The sequence below is a fragment of the Solanum tuberosum genome, unplaced genomic scaffold (assembly GCF_000226075.1).
Source record: "Solanum tuberosum cultivar DM 1-3 516 R44 unplaced genomic scaffold, SolTub_3.0 scf00052, whole genome shotgun sequence".
Taxonomy (NCBI): Eukaryota; Viridiplantae; Streptophyta; class Magnoliopsida; order Solanales; family Solanaceae; genus Solanum; species Solanum tuberosum.
The window spans coordinates 1942342-1965702 of record NW_006238977.1 but is presented as its reverse complement, the minus strand read 5'-3'; the positions used below and the strand labels follow the sequence as shown (position 1 = coordinate 1965702).

At 30.9% G+C, this 23361-nt stretch overlaps 3 protein-coding genes across 4 annotated transcripts in view; 2 read left to right on the top strand and 1 right to left on the bottom strand.

Annotated features, from left to right (window-relative positions):
* LOC102580479 (chromatin-remodeling complex subunit ies6) overlaps positions 1-3054 on the bottom strand; it is a 6588-nt gene extending 3534 nt beyond the window's left edge. For both annotated transcript variants that reach the window (XR_367033.2, XM_006344020.2), the window contains exon 1: positions 2751-3054. Coding sequence is in view for 1 of the 2 variants with exons in the window: in XM_006344020.2 (XP_006344082.1) it covers positions 2751-2925 (175 nt within the window). In the remaining variant the exon portion in view is untranslated. The remainder of the gene's footprint in view (positions 1-2750) is intronic.
* Positions 3055-5144: 2090 nt separating this feature from the next.
* On the top strand, positions 5145-7844 carry LOC102580154 (40S ribosomal protein S26-3-like). The gene is made up of 5 exons (XM_006344019.2): positions 5145-5254; positions 5363-5455; positions 6795-6879; positions 6967-7100; positions 7591-7844. The coding sequence occupies exons 1-5, from the start codon at positions 5252-5254 to the stop codon at positions 7657-7659; spliced, it is 384 nt and encodes a 127-aa protein (XP_006344081.1). The 5' UTR covers positions 5145-5251; the 3' UTR covers positions 7660-7844.
* Positions 7845-17876: 10032 nt separating this feature from the next.
* LOC102579834 (EPIDERMAL PATTERNING FACTOR-like protein 5) lies at positions 17877-22932 on the top strand. The gene is made up of 3 exons (XM_006344018.2): positions 17877-18215; positions 19421-19464; positions 22547-22932. Exons 1-3 carry the CDS (start codon positions 18095-18097, stop codon positions 22745-22747), a joined length of 366 nt encoding a protein of 121 aa, XP_006344080.1. The 5' UTR covers positions 17877-18094; the 3' UTR covers positions 22748-22932.
* The last annotated feature ends 429 nt before the right edge of the window (positions 22933-23361 follow it).

The window sequence follows — 23361 nt, the reverse complement described above, 5'->3', positions numbered from 1 at the left end:
ATGCTAAGCACTGGGCGTGAGGTGGGGTGTTAAAGAATGATAAAAGTCCCACATCGGTGGTTAATGAGATGGGTGGACTCCTTATAAGGCTTGGGCAATCCTCATTTCTTTGAGCTAGCTTTTGGGGTGTGAGTTAGGCCTAAGACCTAATTAAACATGGTATCAGAGCAGGGCCCATCTCACCCGATGTTAGGGCTCCCAAAATCAAAATTGCCCATGCACCAGATGCTAAGCACTGGGCATGAGGTGGGTGTTAAAGAATGACAAATGTCCCACATCGGTGGTTAATGAGATTGGGTTGGACTCCTTATAAGGCTTGGGCAATCCTCATTTCTTTGAGCTAGCTTTTGGGGTGTGAGTTAGGCCTAAGACCTAATTTAACACTATGTATCTTAGTCTGCTTATGCCACTGATCTCATAATGCCCACAGAAAATTAAAAACAATAAAGGTTGATAACGGGAAATGAAAATGTAGCAATGCTATAGTTTTTTTTTGAAATTAAATATTTTTTTTGAAATTATGTAGCAATGCTATAGTTATACTAAACATAACATGTTTGCGTGAGTTCATCTGACATTTCCTTCTCCATCGACCACAATCGATCATCAATGGAGAAAGTTTAGATTATATTTCTTAATATTGAGAGAAAATGGGCATGAGTGCAGTTCAATCTTGTGGTGTATACGTTTGTAGTGAGTTGGACAATCACTCATTTCTTTTGTATTCGGAGTGAGAACCTATCTAATGGATAGGATAGAGGTCTTCTAAACCTTTGGTAGCTGTATAGGTTCAAATCGTATTGGACACAATCTATTTCCATATATATCTTTTTTCAGATTTCGATAGCAAGAAAGAGGAACAGCATTCGCGGTCCGGAAGAGAGGAAGGAGGCCCTCCTCCAGGAAAAAAGGAAACTAATTCTATTGAGAGAGTAGCAAAAGAACTCTACTAGCCTAGAGAGGCCTAGAGCTGTAGAAAAAACACCTATTTCTGTACCGGTTACAGAAGAGCGAAAAGGGGGTCAGATTTATGCCGATGGCAGAAAGAGTAAGTCACAAAGCTTGTATTGCTCTACCACAACCTGTTTCACGGTTTAGGCAGCTCCCATTTCGCCTACCACTGGAAAAAAAAACGAGAAAATGATCAAATCGTCCTTAATGTATAGGGTTGGACTAGTTTGGTCACCATGTATTTTTGCATCTCCCAGCCTCATTGTCATTAAAAACTGTTCACCTAAAAAACAGCCTACACCAGCGATCTCATACGATCACCATCACTGCCGCAAGACAACACTATTCACCACCAGCATCGAGGATTCATTTTTATTTCTTCTCACAGACCAGAGAACTCAAATATCTCTGCACCGACATTCACCTATAAACCTCATTCTACCAACCTTTCCATTTCACTTATACATACAAGTTGTGCAGCCTATCATGGCTTTAAAGCCAAAAAAGGAAGAATAACAGTTGAAAGAGGAAAGGAAAAAAGAATTCTAGAGCCTCAGCCGGGAAACAATCAATGGAGATATAATATGTTGTTGAACTTTCCTTTCCTTTTTTCTTTTTTTCTGCTTCTCCTGGTAGAGATCCCCATTTGCCCAAATGTGGGTGTGATGTTCTGTGTTCATAGTATCCCAAAAGAACAGCATTTACTGGTTAGAGCTTGCAGGAAATGCAATCAAGTAAATCTTATTCTCTTGCCTAGCCATGTGTCGAGCAAGATTTATATGGAGGACAAGATGCGAAAAGTGAGACTAACATGGTTCATGAATGTGAAGAGGAGATGCATGGACACCCCAGTACGAGGTGTGAGAGGTTGGCTATGGATGGTTTCGGATAGGTAGTTGTAGGCTGAAGAAGTATTGGGAGAGGTAATGAGAGAGGTAATTAAACAAGACATGATGCAACTTCAGCTTATCGAGGACAGGACCATATATAGGAGGTGATGGAGGATACAAATTAGGGATAGAGGGTGAGTTATAAAGTTGAGTGTTGTCTTAATCACCCTTCCATACTAGCAGACAGTAGCCGTATATTACTCTTGTAGTTTCTTATTATTTCATTTCTGTAACTATTTAATGTTTTTTGTACTTCGATTATCGTATTATTTTATTGTAGGTACTTTTCCATATGCTCTATCATGCTTTCTTTAGTATATTGTCTTGATTGCTTCATTCTCGTTGTTTTCTTTTTTCAAACTGCTTCATAATGCTTTTATTTGAGCTAGGAGTCTATCAGAAACAAACTCTCTACCTCCAAAAGCATGGTTAAGGTCTGCATATATACTACCCTCCCTAGACCCCACTTGTGGGATTACCACAGCTATGTTGTTGTTGTTGTTGGGTTGTTCTGAGCTTTTGTGTTTATGGCAGCCACCAGAGATACACTTGAAACACATCCCCATTACATTTACTCATGGTTTTGACTCTATTATTCATTCAGCATAAGCTAAACCTAATAACAGAGTCCTTAATCGACTAGCTAGCGAACCCACTCGACGGGCGTTGTCATTGAGAAGCTGAGAGTGGAGCTCATGAGTAGATTATGGACTATTTCAGTTAAGAATCATACATTTAATGCAACCAAGGACCATTTCCATCATTTATTTTGAAAAAAAAGACTCCAATACAACAGCAGGATGAATTAAGAAACTGGCAATATAAATCAATAAAATCAACTAATTCAACAATGAGGTATAAATTCAGAAAAATTGTTGTAAAAAGCTTAATTGGAAGATCGAAACTCACAAGTAGGTAGTTGAGGAGGATAATTTTCGTAATTTTCTGCTTGTATAATCTGCTTGAGATGCTTCCAGTGCCGTCCTCTAGCTTGTCCTTTAGGGTACTTGTCGTACATCTGAATCTTCTTAAATTTCATGTGAGTTGGAAGTACTAGTTCTGCTTCTAACACTTCTCGCTCCATTAATTCAGTTCCGACCTCCGATTGGTGACGGCGATTTACGGTGGTGAAGTTCCTGCCGATGATTCTCCGACGGGGAAATAAAGGGGTGCCAGATGAGGGGAATTAAAGCGGGTTTTACTTATTGGGCTTGGATCTTAACCCGTAATGATGTCTATGGGTTATGATCTTTTCTTTTTTCCCTTTTTAGTCCCTTACAATTAAACAATCATTATCTTACATTCTTACTTATAATTAGTGTGAGCGATCGTAGTCAAATATAATAGAGTAAATTTTAGGTTTAGCAAACATAAAAATCATATTTGTATGTTATAGTTATAGTTTATATAATTGCGCTCCATAGCAAACTTTATGTTTGCTATAACTATTAATATGTATATTTCAGTATACATATACAAAAGAATCAGTTGTATAATCTGTTTCGGTATACATATACAAAAGAATCAATTGTATAATTTGTGTTTATATAAAACGAGAAAAAGAGAAAGACAGAAGAAAATTGGGTAGGGAAAGATCTGTATTTATATAATTATAAGTGTATAGGACGAAAATATATGTATTTATATTTGTATATACAATTTTCTCTCGTTTTATACAAACACAAACGCAAAATATACATTTGTGTTTGTATAAAGTGAGAGAGGCGAGTGAGAGCGGCAAGCGAGATCTGGGAGAGTGGCGAGCGAGATTCTCTGGGGAGAGAGGCAAACAAAAAAGACATGTATATATACAGTTTTCTCTCACTTTATACAAATATAAACACATTTTATACATTTGTGTATGTATAAAAGTGAGAGAGACGAGGGAGAGACTGCCAGCGAGAAAACGAGAGTGGCGAGCGAGAATTTCGGGGAGAGAGGCGAATGGCAACAGTTTGTTACGGGTTACAATTAAATCAAACTGTGGTTATAACATTTAATTTGAATTAATATTTTGCTATTTTATACAAAATTCAAACATGTGGGCGCAAAATGCTATCTTGCTTTATCGTTACGTAGCAATAGAAGCCTGCTTATGCTGCTTCGGCAGCGCTTTTTCGCCCTCTCTTCGCTCTAGACAAGAGCGCTAGTGGACACAGGGAGGGAGCAGGCAAAGCGTGTCGTTCGTAATGGAAAGAAACAATTTTCTCAATATAATAATTCAAATAAATTGGGACCGAATTTCAAGTGAAATACTATGAGAAAATGTTACTTGTGATGATTGGTTTACTTTAGGTTTTATTAGATCTTATTCTGTAAAAGTATAATAAATTGGGATTATATTTGCTGCAATATTAACTTAAGATTTAAATGATGTTTTTCTAATGGATATAAAGATTATAATTGTTTCCGTGGCTGATAATTAGTGACACTCGAATAATTGCAATGACATATAATTTGTTTTTTATTCTTTCTTTCATGTACTCCACTTTAACATGTTCTCGAACTTCTAGCTTTCATTTTAAATCCCTTCCAAGCCTTCAAAATATTGACTTGATGCAAAACATTTGACCTTCATATCTTGACTTAGCGTATATGGATCAATATGGGAGATCATCATCTCATTTTAATTTCAATTTTGAAGCCGATATCAGAATAACTAATGATAAAGAAACTTGTGCGAAAAACACTATTCACTTTGTAACATAATGGTGGACCATCTCCTATCTTCCTTAAATTTTCTACAAATTTTAACCATTATATAAAAATGAGATTATTTTTTTTTTGCAAATAACCACTATAATAAACTTAATTATGTTCCATAGCTATAGTTTGCATATTTACGGGTTGTAGATGCAGTTTAAGCTGCTTCGTTTGTATAATTCGCGGGTACGTTTATATAATTGAGTTATTTTTGTATAAACTCAAAATAACAAAGTTATACAAACACTAACATCTGAACATTAAACAATTATATAAATTATATTATACAAAATTACATTATACAAAAGTTACACAAATTATACTATACAATTTTTGAACTATACAAACGTGCAAATCATACATACTCGAAACCCCAACCCACATAATTATCACTGAATGTTGGTCGCAAGTGGTAATTAATTAAAACTATAACTATGATAACTAATTAACTAGTAAATGTTTGCCTAACCATGTAATTTTCCCTATAAAAAATAAATAAATCTTTTTTCCTATTATGGGCCACTTTAACCCGTAGCCGGAGATAAGCCCAATGGGCCACTTTATATTGGGCTTTCAACAAAGCCCTATGTAAACATCTCTCCTTATTAGCATTACCCCTTCACTCTTCACTGAAAAAAACCCTAAACTTCTGAATACAGAGAGAGCCGCAGAGTTTGCTCAGGAAGTAGCTCTCATCCAGAGCGAAAATGGTGAGAGCAAAAAAAAATATTCACTTTCGTTCTTCTCCTTTTTCTCTTAGCAATTCACTGATCATAATCTCTTAACTTTTTCTCTATTTTTTGTTTTGATTTTTGCAGACTTTCAAGCGAAGGAACGGAGGTCGTAACAAACATGGACGTGGCCATGTCAAGTTCATCCGCTGCTCTAACTGCGGCAAATGCTGCCCTAAGGTCCTTTCTCTATTGATTTTTTTAAACATATATGAATGCAACAAATTGGATCCAGAATTATAAGATGATGTTAGAGGTCTAGTGAATAATCAGTTCATGTATTAGTGTTATGTGTTTATATGTGCAGATTATTTTTACGCAAGTATATATTTTAACAGTGAAATTATATGATTATAGTTTTGAGTAGAAGATAAGTGGTGTTCATCTGGTCCATTGAGAATATAGACCTGTTCATGCGTGAATGCTGATTAAAAAGAGAAGGATATATGCATAATGTGTTTTTTGTCGAAGAAGGGACATTTTCTATATATTTTATATTTATATGTGAATACAGCGAATTGGATCCTGGAGTTTAAGTGTATGTTAGATGACAGTCAATCATATATTAGTGTTTTGTGTTAATATGTGAAGATTTTCTTATGTGAGTGTATATTTTATCTTTGAAATTATATGATTATAGTTTTGAGTAGAATATGGTGCTTGGTCCAATGAGAAAATAGATATGTTCAGACGTGATTTCTTATTAGAATGCACGATGAGTTTATTGTAGAAGGGTATAATTTTTTTTTTGGTTTGGTGTCTTTTTATGGGGAAGGGTATGTCTAAGGTTGCACACACACCACCCTCCTAATTTTGAGTACCTTGATGCTCTGTTTGGTAATGTTTCTTAAATAAAAATTTTCCGCCAAGTGATGATTAGTATGTGCTATTGGGCATCTGTATTTGAAGTCAAAGCTGAAATGTAATAAGAGATGGATATGCAAATGATGTTTTCATTGTTCAGGTAGGAAAGTGTGGGTTAGATTTAAAAGATGCAGATCAGGGAACAAATTAAGAGTTAAGGGGTCCTCTGGTTCAAATGCAGTATATCCCAAGATCATATTGTGTGATTAAAACCAGGACTGTAACATGGATAACTTATCCCACCTTCTATATGGGATAAGTTATACAAGTTTTTGCTAATGCCTCCAACCAAATGCGAGATAAATTTAATCCCAAAATCTATACTGGGATAACCCACCAAATCCGTTGAACCAAATGATTCCTTAGGGTACCATGCTCATTATAGATACTGATTTAGTACAAGAAAGTTTGGTGTTCTTTGGCTAATTTTCACGTATGTTTCCTACTATCATCAATTTAATGCCAGATGTGCTAGAATCTGTACTGTTAGACCAATTTTATGGGAGTATCCTGCAAGTGACTATTGTAGTGGCTCCTTATACCCCTTCATTTTGCATTTGATCTTTGTATTACACTCATCATTATAGTGTTACAAGATCATTTTCAGCTAATATTTTCAAATTTGCTCATGTTATAAGTTCAAACTGATTTTCAGGACAAAGCCATCAAGAGGTTCCTTGTGAGGAACATTGTTGAACAAGCTGCTGTACGTGATGTTCAGGAAGCTTGTGCTTTTGAATGTGAGGTTCTTAGAGCATTTTCTAATCCTATATATTGCTCAATAGTTACCTAGTGTGAATTAACACGACTGTGTTCTCTTTATCCAGTGTACACTCTTCCTAAGCTCTATTTGAAGATGCAGTACTGTGTTTCATGTGCAATTCACTCCAAGGTGGTTAGAGTCCGTTCTCGTACTGACAGGAGGGTTCGTGAGCCTCCACAGCGTTTCAGGCGCCCAAGGGTATTCTATCCTCCATATTATCTTCTTAGCTTTGAGATATAGTTTCCTTGAGATGTGCATTTTGGCATGGAATTAAACTGTGTATAAAATGAACCTCGACTACACATGCTGGTACCTGTTTTGACATTTTGTTGATCTCATAGCTCATTTTGTTATTAACCAACATATAGAAAATCTATGTTGCTCATACTCTCCAAAATGTTTTTGCACCTGTGTGGTATCCTTTAAAATGCACTACTTTTGGATGATTTGCGCACACATGGTGGCATTGTTGAATAGTTTGAGCAACATAGCAGGAAATAATGTTTGCCTGCTGTAGCCTATAAGTACCAGGAGGGATATCAGCACAGTTTAGTCTTTCAGACTCGCTCAAATATTGCCTATCTGTACTGTTTGCTATTTGTATAGATAATAATGAGGTTTCTTCATGAAACCATTCTACAATAATCTTTTGCTCAGTTGGAGTTTGTCTTTTTTGTGGTTATTCCAGGATGATCTCCCAAAGACAGGACAAGCTCCACGCCCCGCTGGAGGACCCCCTGCTGCTCCACGCACTTAAGTTATTAGGATTCAGGTTTTGGTTAATCTGATAGTTATGGCGTGTTTTACATGTGGTGGTTTTGACATTGTACTGTTTTCATCTAGATATTTGAACCTATTACCATGTTATGGAATTGAATTTTGAATGGAAAACAGATATTCAAGTTTTCTGAATAGAAGGCTCTCAATTTGTGCTTCTGATAACCTGCCAACATCTGCCTGAATGGTGTTATTAGTTATTTCAATTTCCTTATTGAAATTGATGGATAGGATAATTCTTGTAATTTTCTTGTATTTTGGCATGCCAGCATTGGGAATTAGTCTTGATATTCAGCATTCTGTCTTTAAATTGCAACCATAAAGGAAATGTGTTGCACTATGTTTTAATTTAGTGATCGATGAGGTGGGGGGGACCTTTTGGTGGATAGTGGTTCAAACCTCTACCGAGGAAAAAGATACTTGGTGATCTTTTTACTACTTTGTTAAAGTGCCTAATTTTTTTGGTAGAGAGTTACGTGGTATCTGCGTTGGTTGTGGTACATAACAGTCGAATTAATTTTTTGTAAGTGTGATTTGGGGAAGGTTGTGTACTCTCAGATCTTACCCCTACACCTTACTTGATGAGGAAGAAAATGTTTTCTGAACGACCATTGTACACATGAACCCCATAACATCTAGTAACAGTTTATGCCAGCATCGAATAGTTATTTCATGATGAAAATTCAACCTTAGAAATGTTTTCAAAGTTACCCTATTTGACAATCAAAGCAGCCCGTGACTTGCTAGTCTTCCTCTGTTAGTTTCTATAGTGTTGAAACTTGCCTACTCTCTGTCACTTGTGCTCATCCTGTAAGCTGGAATTCTGATGGTGTGTTCACAGTAGTTATCTTTAAAGTGTAGGCAATTAAGAGAGATTAGGGCGACAGCGACAGGATTGTACATTCATATATACTTATTTGGGATATGCCTGTTACTCTTCCTCAAGGTAGAGTTCGTTTTATAACATGAGCCCCATCGGATCTTTAAAATAAAGTTCAATGGGACTAGATTATGGCTGGCAACGGCACCGGTAGCGGGACTACCGGAACCGGGTACCACGGGGAGGAACCGTACCGGAACTGGTAGTTTCAGAAAATTATATGTATATCCGACCGGTACTGTACCAGGACCGGACTGGAAACCGGGTCCCAACGGCTACATTTTAATTATTTTTTTTACTTATTACAATTAAAAAATTAAGAACATTAATCAAATATTATTAAAACTTTTATAATTTTAAAGTTAAAAATTTTTACTTTTAAAGTTTAAAATACAAACTTTCAAACTTTAAAAGTATAAAAGCTTAAATTTCATACTTTAAAAGTTTGAAAATTTAAATTTCAAACTTTAAAGCTATAAAAGTTTAAATTTCACACTTTAAAAATTTAAATTTTAAACTTTAAAAGTATAAAAGTTTAGTTCCCACTTTAAAAGTTTGAAAATTTAAATTTCAAATTTTAAAAGTTTAAAAGTATAAATTTCAAACTTTATAAGTTATAAAAGTTGAAGACTATAATAATAATAAAAAATTAAGGCGAATAGCCTATAGTTTTATTAATATTAATTAAATAGTACAATCTGAATTACAAATTATTAGTAGAGTATTAAAAGATCTAATCTACACAGCCACCTTCTAGGAAGAGTTCTATTTGAATTAGTCCTCGAATTATCATACTCATACTAATAGACACTTAAATTTAATAGTTCATGCTACCAAGGAAACCTTTTCTTAATGCATGAATGTCGTCGTCACTAAAATCTTGCATTATTTCATCAATATCATTTTCAAATTTGATCGATAAAGTTGGACGACCATAATTCCTTCTCTCGCCATTAATCCAATCTCAAAATAATACTGATATCTCCAAGCTATCTGCTGCTAATGAATATCTATGCTCTCTAATTTGAAATCTTGCTGCACTAAAAGCGCTTTCCGAAGCTACTAAAGATTCTTGAATAGCTAACACATCTCGAGCAATCGGTTGAAGTTTTGGAAATCTCTTGCCGCGATTGCTCCACCATTCTAGAAGATCAGTAGTAGGTTCTGTATTTTGATTAATATATGTATCAAAATCATTTCTATCATTATGAGAAAGTTCAAGATAACAATCTATCATATCATCAAGATCATCTTCATTATATCTACCCCTAGAACTTTGATGTTCTTCTATCTTCATTACGTACTACATTCATTCTATTAGAATTATACAAGTCATAAAATTTTCTAGCTTCAATTTTTATACTATCTTTAACTTCTTGACAACTAGGTATTTCATCATCTTCAATACCCAAATTAAAATATATTTTATCACCCATTCGTGATGCACCTTCATCTTTGTAATGTGGGTTTAACAAACAAGCGGTTAAATAAATTTGAGGAATAGGAATAAACTATTTTTAAAAATTTTCAATCATTTTCTCAATAGATTCTTCAAATCTTAGTTTATTTTTGAATTTATAAAATTTTCTAGAAATAACACAAATATTAGGTAAAACAAAGCAAATAATTGAATAATAAAGTGCAAATATTTTTTTTGTAGTTAAATAAAAAACTTTTAAGAATTCTATAAGTTATTTTACGTCATTCCAATCATTATCATCAAGTCTATAGGTCATATTTGAATTATGAGCATTCCAAACCATTTTTAACGGTTTCCTATATTCATAAGCGACTTCAAGCATTTCAAATAAAGAATTTCATCTTGTACATACTGATTTTGGAATTTTTCTAGGTGGAAGATTAAATTCATGACAACGATTTTTAAAATCTCTACGTCTAGACTTAACTTGACATTTAAAATAAAATGACATGCAGTTTCAACTTTTATGCAACCATTATTATACATTGCTATACCATCTCTATCAATCAAATTATATATGTTTGTAGCACACCTAATATGAAAACCATCAATATAAACAGGGCAAAGAGACGGTTTTAGTATTTCAACAACAGATGTATTATTAGAAGCATTATCTAAGGTGACACGAATTGTTTTATCACAAATTTCATAGTTTTGTAAAACATGTATAATTGTTTGAGCTATATAACTACCGGTTTTATGCATTTCACAACATTTATAACCTAAAATTCTTTTTTGTATAATTCAATTTTCATCTATCCAATGTGCAGTAATAGTTAAATTATCATTACCATTTACACTACGGCCCATATCAGAAGTAATAACTATTTTACAATTATTATAATAAAATAAACAACGAAGATATTGAAAATGTTGAGCTTGATAATCAAAGATAGCCTTTTTAATTGCATTTCTAGTAAAACCTTTAAAATGTGGATTATACACAATTTGACTATAATGAATAAAACTGAGATTTTCAACAAAACTAAATGGCAAACCCATAACAACAATCATTTTAGCTAATTCTTCAAGATCTTTTTCTCTACTATATGACCGTTGTATACTAGAGTTAGAAACATTAGAAGAATTTAATTGTGTTTGGACCATATTAGAGCCTCATACTTCTACAATTTCAGGAAGGGTGGTACCATTCTTTTTAGCTTCGGCTACAACTTTAGCATGTAAAAATTCATTTTTACAACATGACATTAAATGATTACTCAAATGTCCCGTCCCACCCTGTTTTCCTACAGTTTTATGATTCATTATGTGTTTACACTTATTACAAATAGCTTGTGTTTTATCTTCATTCTGAGTCATAAATTGCCACACAACTGATTTTTTATCATCATCATATTCATCATCATCATCATCAACATTATCAATATAATCATTAAAATTATCATGTTCATCATCTTCAGGTAATTCCTCATCAAAATTACCAAACCTTCTTTGTAAATGTTCATGATAAGGATCTAATCCACTATTACTATCAATATTAAAAACAATTTCATTAACATGCGTATAATTTTCGTATTTAGTCTTTATTGAGAAGATTTTCTAGTTTTAGATTTAAAAGTACTACCGATTTTTTTATTTTTCTTGAATCTTGAATTCCATGAATTAGTGATCGAATCAACTATGGTTTTTTTACCCTTGTCAACATTGTTTTTACCAGAATCCATATTCAAATATCAAAAGTGAGTAAATTATATATAATACGAAAATGTAATGCAAAGTTGTAAACAAATAATTAACTAAATAAGTAGAGACTAGAGACTAATTACTCACAAAATAAATAACTAAATGAAAAGTGAGTTGGAACGAATGTACCAAACGTCTAAAAAGTAGACGTGTATGACCGAAAGCCAAAAATTGAAAGTTGAATTTTGAAGCTCCAAATCCAATTTCCAAAGACCAAATTCGTAATTTTAACGAGAATAAACGATTAGAGAGTAGAGACTTGAGTGATACTTTTGAGAGTTTTTGAGAGAGTAGAAGATAATATTTTTGTGAGTGAAAAGAATGAAAGATTTGGGGTATTTATAGGTAAAAAAAAGGATGAAAATATAGTTTTTAGAAGGTTGGGGTATTAAAAAAAGTTTGAGGGGTAGGCGGGTGTTTTAGGGAGTTATGGGGTGAAAGAGCCGTTGGTGGGGCTCAAAACCCGTTGCCCAACGGCCTTCCAACGACTCTCAACGGCTAATTTTTTGCAATTTATTTTTAAAAATCGAACCGGGATCGGAATCGATATTTACCAGACCAGGACTAACCGGTAAATTCCGATTTCCTTCCCATTATCCCTCCCGGATCCCCTAGACACTGGCCCTAACCGGTACAAGCCGGAACGGAACCGGACCGATAACGGACCGGGATGAAACGGTACCGGAACCGGCACCTCCCGGTTCCGTTGCCAGCCATAGACTAGATAGAGACATGGAGTCCTCACTATTTAAGATGATGAGGATACATCTTTTTATCTTTGTGCTATATACTATTTTATTGGACAATTATACAACTTTCACATATAGCAAACACAAAATTCATATATGTATGCTATAGCAAAGTTTGCATAATTGTGTTCCATAACAAACATAAATATGTATATTTTGCTATACATATACAAAAGAAAACAGTTGTATAATTTGCTTTGGTATACATATACAAAAAGATCAATTGTATAAAGTGAGAGAGGCGAGTGAGAGAGCGAGATCTAAGAGAGTGGCGAGCGAGATCTGGGAGAGGGGAGAGAGGGGAACGAAAATATATGTATATATACAATTTTCTCTCACTTTATACAAACACAAACGCACTTTATACACTTGCGTTTGTATAAAAAACGAGAGAGGCGAGGGAGAGAACGAGAGTGGCGAGCGAGATTCACCAGGAGAGAGGTGAAATAGCAACAATTTGCTATGAGGTACAATTAAATCAAACTATATTTATAACATTTAATTTGAATTAATAGTTTGCTATTATATACAATTTTCCCTAAATTAAATTAAAAAAATTTGTACTAAAAAACGTGAAGTAAGTTGCAAATAAAGAGAGTAAAATAGAGGTTGATTATACAAAACCCTATAGATGGGAAACAGACCAAAGACTAATAGATCAATGGACACATATAGCTTGATGAATTCCTTCACACTTTTAGGTCCAAACTCTCACCTAAAAGTAAGTACATCAATTTAACTCAAATTGATGAAGAAATCAACTTTGAAAGTTTGATTCGATTTGATTTTAAATTAGAGAATCTTGATGGGACAAAGTTATTAAACTTATGTGTATATTACACGCTCACACAATGTCGACTCTATGCTATACAAATTAAAAGCATATGCCTTAGGCCCCCAATTTTTGTGGGGCGGCTCACACATGGGATGTTGGGGTTATTTTTTAGAAGTAAAACGTGATAATTATTTTGTGACTAAATGAGTATAATAACAAAATGTGATAATAATTTTAGGCGGAGGAGTATGTAATAGTATTACTTATAGTTATAATTGATTAATCTCCTAGATCTGTTTTCTTATATATTAATACTTGCTGTATTTTTCTTTCTACATGTACCTCTTCGACATTTTTTATTTTTTATTTTTATTTTATAATCGTGATGTTCAGTTAGTTTGATTGTTGGTTAGTAAGTGTAATATTCATGTATTAAAATGAATGTAACTATTATTATGTTGGTAATATTTTAATTGCTACGTATAAAATTCAGCACTTAAGTATGGTGTGTGGTTATCAATTTTCAATGTCGCGTAAAAAAATATGTATAAGTTAAGAGAAAATCTATTATATATTTTATGTAGTACAAAATATCGAATATAGGAATAATTAATCTTACATAATTAATTTATGTATTACTAATACATGCCTAATTAATCAACAATTGTGGATAAAAGAAGACAATAATTTAATGTAATAATAACAAACATTATCTTTATCCAAAGTTGTAACCTACTAAGTACAAGATCTCAAATTATGAAACTAATAGAACTATTGTCTTCCTGATTAAGTTGGATAAAGACCTTTAGCATAGTACATTGGTGATTTTAATATTTAGCTTCTTTGTCCTAAATTAAGTAATATTTAGTTGGTATTCTTTGCGTTTTATTTTATGTGAAGGTGATACTATTTGAAAAGTCATACAATTTTATTTAACGAAATTTTTTTCAAACCTTTTTAAATATTCTAAATCACTAGTCATGTTGACTTGTATAAAAACGTTTATTGAAGAATTGAATAGTATATACCAAACTTCTTAGTCAAAATTAAGTTTTGACCCTCGCACTATGAATCCCTTTTACATGAATATTATTTTCAAGTGACGTTAATGTAGTTTATATATACATTTTTCAAGGAACTATTATTTACTTCGAAGGTAAAAATAGGGTATGCGTATAACTACTTTTACCAAATTTCATTTTGGAGATCATACTGAGTATGTTTTTGTTATCGTTGTACATTTACTAATATAAAGTGCTTCTTTTTTTGGTATGTAGAGAATACCCTATTTGTGGTTAAAAAAACTCAACTTTCATGAGAAAGACAAGACATCATGAAAATGTCTCAACACATCAATGTTACATACATAGTTATAAGGTTTTCTTAGAGGGTTTTTGATATGGACCAAACAACCTAAAGGGAAAACATGCCAAAGATAATTTCTAATCAACTAGACAAACAATTGTATACATATATATGTTAATTTGAATTGAAAGTTCTTGAAAAAAGGTATTTTTCTAGTACCAAACATATGTACCAACTACCAACTATTGTGTTCATATGTTTTTGTCTTTACTTCTTTGCCTTTGGAATCTAAGTGGGAAAAATGATAGATTGATTGAGAGGGTAGAAGTTACTTTTAATTATTTTTTTGGGGGTAGTGTGAAATTAATTTTATTAAAAAAAACATTATGTTTTGCCTTCTATTTTTATACAATAATTACACATAAAGTTAGGGATAACAATAAGGATAACTTGATTCTAAATCATTTACATTTCTCCTAAGTGAAGTTGTGAGGAGATTTTTGTGTTAGTGAAGATTGTTTTCAATGACCGAAAAACAATTAAAAAAAGATTTTCAGTACGATAGGCGAAAGAATCTATGACCGTCCATTCCTAACTTCTTTTCCATTCATATAGGAAGATTTATGCATTATTATAAGATATTTATATGTTTACTCTCTTTTTCATTTGTAGTCTAATACAAAGATCAATCGTTTTTTGTTAAATTAGCTATGTGTCGTGTATTATCAACGATTTCTATATATTGTTTGGTTAAGTTGAAAAAACAAAAGTAAACGATTACAACCTACAAGAATGCAATGTTTATCGTTGATCAATGAATTCAAGATATATAGCATCTTTTATACATAAAATTAAATTGTTTGATTTAATATAAAATTTTACAAAAAATAAGTGTTTAGTATTTCAATTACAAATAGTAAAAAAAGGAGAAATATAAATAATAACAATGAATCTGACATATAGCTTAGTTGTTCTAGAACAATTATACATACTAATAGTGTAAATATTACGTTAGTAATATTGTTTAATCTGTTTTAATAAGTTATCGATCTTACTTTTCAAGTAATTAGCTATACCGATTGGCTAGTGCATTAGTATATGGGGAATTTATTAGTCATTTTATAATGCACATGAATTTATGTCTTTTGTATAAAATTAGATATTTTATATGCATATTTTCAAAAGTTAATCAAAATACGCACCTAATTTATTTGTAAGTTATTTACTCAAAGGAATTAGAATTTCATTTCCACTCATTGTTTTCTTTTTTTCTCTTTCTTTATTTAATAATGCATTCATATTCTAACAATCCTAGATCCAACTCTGTATTATAAATGCCCCCAAAAAAAATGACTTAGTTGCTTTCTATTGGAAAAACTTTAGCCATGATTATGAAAATCAACTATAGAGTGACTACCCTACCTAAATATTTCCATTACTAATGCATTATAGTAATATTGAAAGCAAGATCAAGAAAGTGACATAGAACTACCCAATACCTTTTTGAAAAATCAAAGACAAATAGCATACCCCCTATTCTCTCCGTCACATTTTACATAACATTCTTTTTTTTAGTGTGTCTAAAAAAAATGTCATCTTATATAATTAAAAATAATATTTTAAACTTCTTTTTTTATTCATAATGATATGATTTACAGGCACACGTTAAGTATTTTAGACTATAAATTTAAAACTCTTCCATTTTGATAAATTAAACACTATATCAAATCAAATAATATCGAATAAAATGAGATAGATGGAGTATATATTAAGACAACAAAGGGAGACTTATATATAAGTGTACATGTCAATTTTTTGTGGAACAAATGTAGGCTCAAATATGGGCATTACGTACGTGTGATCCTTTTCAACACCACACATGACTTGATTGTGTTTCCATTTCTCTCTTTTCCTTATTCTCGTATAGTTTAACGTGTTATAACAGGTTAATTATTATTTTCATATAGCTCGATGTATATTAATAACAAAAAATTATTTTAGTTTACGCATTGTGCAAACACTTTAAAGGTAAATTACATCGAACATGGTTATAATACGACTTAATGCCAAATAAATATGACGATCTTGTCCCTATTTTTCAAAGGATATTTTAAAATGTACCCTTTATATGATGGAAATTCTACAGAAAGGAGTACTCATCGGACCTTGCCAATTTCTTTTCTAACCCTATATTAGAATTAGCCCAACTTGTCATTAGAGTGTTCTTTCAGACGTTGAGAAGAAGGGACCCGCGGACACACTATCAAAGCTAGATTTAGTTTTGGATCGATCAATTGCTCCATATCTTTAAAAATCCAAACTACGTATTTAAACAATTTTTTTACATCAAATCAATCTAATTTCATATCATAAATTTTAAATCATGATTTCATATCATATCTAACCAGACCTTACTAGTTATAGGGGTATTGAAAAGGAGCGTAATTTTATTTTTATTTTTTTGGTTACTGAGTTGGGGAATTCTTGAAGCCAGTAGGGAAAAATCTGCAGGAGAATCTCTGAACCAGACATGGTAAAACAGAGGAAAGTGCCACTTTCACCTTAATAGTTTTTTTCTCCGCTTGGTATTCGATATCTGTATTTATATTCAATTTTTTGAATTTGTGCCACGTAGGATTTCATTCGAGAAGGAAAAATTTTTTACCAATTTTTTTTTCATATACAGAACTCGAACACAAGACCTCTGATTAAGGGAGGAGCAAAACTATGCCCCCATTCGCTACACCACATCCTTTGGTGGTCACTTTCACCCTAATATATGTTCTCTATATTCAAGTTGTGTGAAGATGTTAATTGAGAATGGAATTTAAGTAAAAAATAAACTTTTTAATTTTTTTTTTGTGATTTAGAATAAGTTTGTTGCAATTACAAACTTTCAATTAAATTTAAAACTTGACCAATAAATTTTTATTATATATATATATATAAAAAAAAATAAAATAAGTTTTTTAAATTTATAAAAAAAGACTCATGCTCATCATGAAAGAATTGTTTGTACTATGTGAAAGAATTATAAATGTTAAATTTTTTTTTTAATAAAAATGTAAGTTATATATATTAATAGTATAAACGAATAATAGTTAAAATTACTACTCTCTCAATGTAATTGAATCGATCATAACATGTTATTACACACCTATTTTGTTTTTCAAGTTATCATATTAGACTTATTATATAAGAAAATTATATATTTATTATTATAACTTAACTAAAAGGAAGTAATAAAATAATATATATATATATATATATATATAAAAAAAAATTAATTCATTTTATTCTTGATTAGTACATTTATCATTGTGCATATGTTCTCTCCTCAGTCATTCCCAAATATTTTTCTTCTCATATCTCAGTATCTCCACCACTTCTTCACAAAATATAATTAAAAAACAAAAACAAATCTTGAAAATCCCAATTTTCTTAAATCTTTGTGATTATTGCATGGGATATAATTTGTGATAATATATTTCCTTTTGGTCATCATAATTTTTCTTCTTGTTGATGGAGTATTACTACTGCAGTGTTAGATGGAGGATTATACACAAAAAAATCCTTCTATGTTTTACACTCTTCTTCTTCTTTTTTGTAGCCTACAAAACCCTCAACTCTACAAGTCTCTTTGGTAAGTTTTATATTTTATTTTTTATACTTTAAACATACACATTACACACTAATCATGTATTTACTTTCTAGAGGATTTATCGAAAACAATTTTTTTTATACTTAAAAAATAAGAAATAAGGTTTGTAATATTTTATTTTCTTCAAATCTCGCTTATGGGTTAAATTAGTATTTCTTCTGTTTTAAGTAAGTGATGTTTTAGACAATTCATTTCTCTTTGGTAAATTTTATATTTTATTTTTCACAGTTTAAACATACACACTAATCATGTATCTACTTCTTAGAGGATCTATCAAAAATAATTTTCTTATACATATAAAATAAGAGAGAAAGTTTGTATATATTTTATTTTCTTCAAATCTCGCTTATGGGATTAAATTAGTATTCCTTATGTTTCTAAGTAAGTGATGTTTTAGACTTTTCATTTCTCTTTGGTAAGTTTTATATTTTATTTTTCATAGTTTAAACATACCCACTAATCATGTATGTACTTCCAGAGGAACTATCAAAAACAATTTTTTTATACTTACAAAATAAGGAATAAGGTCTGTATATATTTTATTTTCTTCAAATCTCCCTTATGGGGTTAAACTAGTATTCCTCGTGTTTCTAAGTAAGTGATGTTTTAAACGTTTCATTTTGTTTTAAAATAAGTGACTTTTTTTTAGATAATCGAGAAGAGATTAATAATGTTTTTTCAATTTTATCCTTCTTTAAATAAAAAGAGTTTTACCTAACTAAGAAACTAGTAAAAAGTTATTTCTTTTTTGAGGTATTTATTCAGAAAGATTTTGTAAAAACATTTTTTATTTTCTAGAAATGAGTTATTTTTTTAATATATATGTCCAAGCTAAAAACATCACTTATTTAAGACAGAGGAAGTATATTATTGTCATTTATCTCATAATAATAATAATAATAATAATAATAATAATAATAATAATAATAATAATAAAAGCACTCTATAAGGATTTCAATGCTAAGATCTTTATACATCAGTGTAATTTACTTAAGTCATGTTTATGTGTAGGTGAGAAGTTAATTAAATACTTAAAAGTTTTTTGTCTAGACTACAATCTTTTCAAAAAAACTTATTTACTATTGAATCATTGCTATGTACTTTTTATATAGTTTTCAAGTAAATACATTTTATTTTATAAATTTTGAAGAATTTATAATTGAAATTAAATGTTTTCATCTATGCAGAGATCAATTTTGGGTTGCCTGCTAAAGCTGATTTTTCCTTCCAGGTTTGTTCACTTTAACTATATCTTTTATAATCAATTTAAGTGTATATTCAATGTATAAAAAGTATATAAATAGTGTGATTATACTTTGCTATAATTTGTACTCATAAATATATTAAGATTAGGCTAAAAATTTACACCTGCCCAATAACCTCGTGAATGAGTTGTCTTAAACTTTTGACCTCTATTTGCTTCATGAATAAATTATGATCTGCGAGATAATAAATTACGTATAAAGTTTTGCCCATACAAGTGAGATAAAAAATATAAAAAACATCCACTTTCAAGATTATTTTTGTAATCAATAAAATTCTTAGGCTAATAATCCATCAATTTAGTTATATGGTGACAAATCTATAGGAATTACCTTATAAACACAATATTAAGTTACAAATTAAAATTAGTACGACAAAAATAGATGTTGTGTGTTCATTTTAACCTAATCTATCTTAGAGCGTTTATAGCTTAATTATGACTTATAAATCAAAAGCCATAAAACATAATTTCTAATTACTTATGATTTATTTTTGTTAGTCTGACTTTAAAATAACTGAATCAGATTTTTTTAATTTTTTTTTTTTGTCAAATACTAAAAACATATTTAACTTAAAAATATCTAAAATAAGTCAATTCAAATTGACTGTTATACCAAATAGCTTTGGGTAGAGTTGGGCAAATACAAATTTACCATTGATGAAAAAAATTAGGTGATGTAGCTATTTCGACCCCCTAATACTCTTTATAGTAATTTTTTTTTTTAAAAAAAACATAGTAACATAACATTATATACTTTTATAGCAAATATATAAGATACGTCGACCCGTTTGGCCATAGATTTCCCAAAAATTATTTGAGAAAAAATTTGGCAAATAGTGTTTGTCCATATAATTTATCATTATTTGACAAATATTTTTGGCAAATATCCCAAATTCCCAAATACTAGTTTTTTTAGTATTTGGGCTAAATCTCATTATTTGGGATCTTTTGAAAATTGAAATTTTACACCAAACTTTTATCTTTTACAAAAACACCCTCTATAGTATTGTTTGCGTTGTATTACATAATTTTACGTGAACACCAAAGTAGTGATGAAATAATCAATGAATATGAAAGTGATGATATGGTTGTTGATGAAAATGATGAACAATCGACTCAGGGTAACAAAGTCATCTGCTTTGTATACTTCACGATGTATGGAATGATGCTTGTTGCACTCACTCCAAACTATCACATTGCTCTAGTGTCATAGACACTACTTGTTATTTGTTGCAACGAAGATCCAATTGACTTGTAATACAAACTTATGGTTAATTTTGATAGTTTCTAAAACTTATGGGTATAAATCATATTTTTCTAAAAATATGAAATATATTTTTTTAATACTATGACCAAACACATGGTGAAATTTCACCCAAATTTTCACCCAAATAATATTTGCCAAAAATATTTGGAAATCTATGGCCAAACGCTAGCATATTTGTGGATCTAAAAGCCCTAGCAATAAGCATTATCTCAATATTACATACATACAAAAAATATCTTACGTGTTGGTTCTCCCAAACATATATACAATTTCAATTACAATTAATTTTTTTATGTGTAAATATAATGCAATTTGCTACGTTTTGAAAAAAAATAAAATTACTTTATACATTTTGAAAAACACAAAGTACTCTCGTTGTATATTACAAAAACGTCCACTAATAATGCTATTTATGAAATTTTCTCATTATTGATTTCGTTCATTTGTCATGCTTATTTATTCTTTTCTTGTGTGCTTCCACAATTATCAAATAATTCCTCAAATAGACATGAGTGCGCCTCTCATAGACAAATATCGACGACTAATTCCACTTCTACTGCATGTGTGGTAGTTTTCACCAGTCATTATCTGATCGACCTTTAGATCACTATGTACCTTAGGAGTGATTCGATCATGAAGCTACTTCGAATAGACATGAGTGTGTGCCTCTCATAGACAAATATTGGTGACTCATTCCACAACTACCGCACGCGTGGTAATTTTCATCAATCAATATCAGATCGACCTTTAGATCACTATGTACCTTAGGAGTGATTCGATCATGAAGCTACTTTGTAGATATGAATGTTTTTTCTATACATTATGTGTCGATGATTGAATACAAACTCACATGATCAACCAATAATAAAAAAAAAATAACGTGAATAACTAGACCGGTCTCACGTAAAGTCATGTATTTCTCTTATTGTGCTTTCCCAATTATCAAATAATTCCAAAAATATAAAAATCAGTAGTCTATTTTGTCTTCATCCTAAGTAGTCAGTCTTAATTTTAGAATTTTCTTTCAACCGGCGCTTTAAACGGAACAATGTCTCCCATATGGCGTAGCTAAGCCCACATGTTTAGTGACCTATCGCTTTCAATTCATTTGTTCTATTTTAATTTAATACAAAGTTTTGAAAAATTTATAAATAAGACTTTTGAGTTTTGTTATTTTAAATTAAAGATATGTTAAGTATATTAAAATAATATTTAATTTTTTCGCATTAAGCAGGTCAGATAAAAAGGTTGAATTAAAAAATTGTCAAAAAAAAGAAATAATCTATTAAAATAGACTAAAAGAAATAGGTCAAATAAATTACAATAGAGATAATAGGTTATAATCCAAAATAACTCAACCAACAACTTAACTTTGAAAAATTAACTAAACACATTGATATTATATAGCATATATTTTCCCCTCAAACCATATATTCTCTTTTCATATTTATCTGAATTTTTAATATTTACAACAATAATATATTTAATGTCATTTCATAAGATTTGGAAATCCGAGGATAGTGTGTAAGCGAGTCGCAAACCTTAATCCTATATTAATAGATAATTAAATTGTTCCTGATAGGTCCTTCGACCTTCAACATATAAAATATTTGATGCCCTTAGTTATGATGTAGTAATTCTAATATATATATATATATATATATATACATTTTTTTCCTCTTTTTTTAGGTCATTAAAATGTTATATCTATTATGTTTGAAATTTCTCTTTTTTTTAAAAAAAATAAATAATAAATTAAATCTTGATATTACTTTGAGGTAGAGACTCAAAAAGGCCACGGCAAATACAAGGAGGATATTAGGTGGCTTAGGATCGTCGCCGCCACGGTGTATCTTAAAATGCGGCAGATGCACGCCATGTCATCCGGTCCACGTGGCAGTGCCACCGGGGACTCCGGTGACTGCTGAGTACTACCCAGAAGCATGGAGGTGCAAGTGTGGCAACAAGTTGTACATGCCCTAATTTATATGATCATTTTTATATAACAAAAAATTGTGAAGGACATAAATGTCATGAAGGTCTTACTTCATGTGTTACATTTAATTAATGACTAGATAGCTAGGAATATCAAAATGAACTAATTAATTATTTACTCTTACTTTATATTATGTGGGGAAATTAATGATAGTGATAGTATTAATTAGTTATTTGTGTATGTTAATACTAATTTAGAGCTAATTAATTTGTTATTCAATTTTTGAATTTAAGTTATATAAATTGACCGCATAAATTTATTTTAAAATATTAAAATATTTTAATTTGTTATAAAATATTAATCGGAGTTTCACATTTTGTGATGATTCAGAGTTTGACATGTACCCCTAAGGCCCTACTATATATATTGAATATACAAAAATAATTATAAAGGGGATCGGAGAAGGACATAAATCTTACCTCTTTATATAAAGAAGATCGAATAAGTTCAATCTTAATAGACAATTACATGTAGTTACTAAGTGATATGATTTCGTAAAAAAATTACATTGTAAATGTATAGCGGAAGGAGGAGACTTTTTTCTTTTTAATTATTTTCAAGAATGAGGGAACAAAAATTAGAAGACAAGAGAATTCTTGGG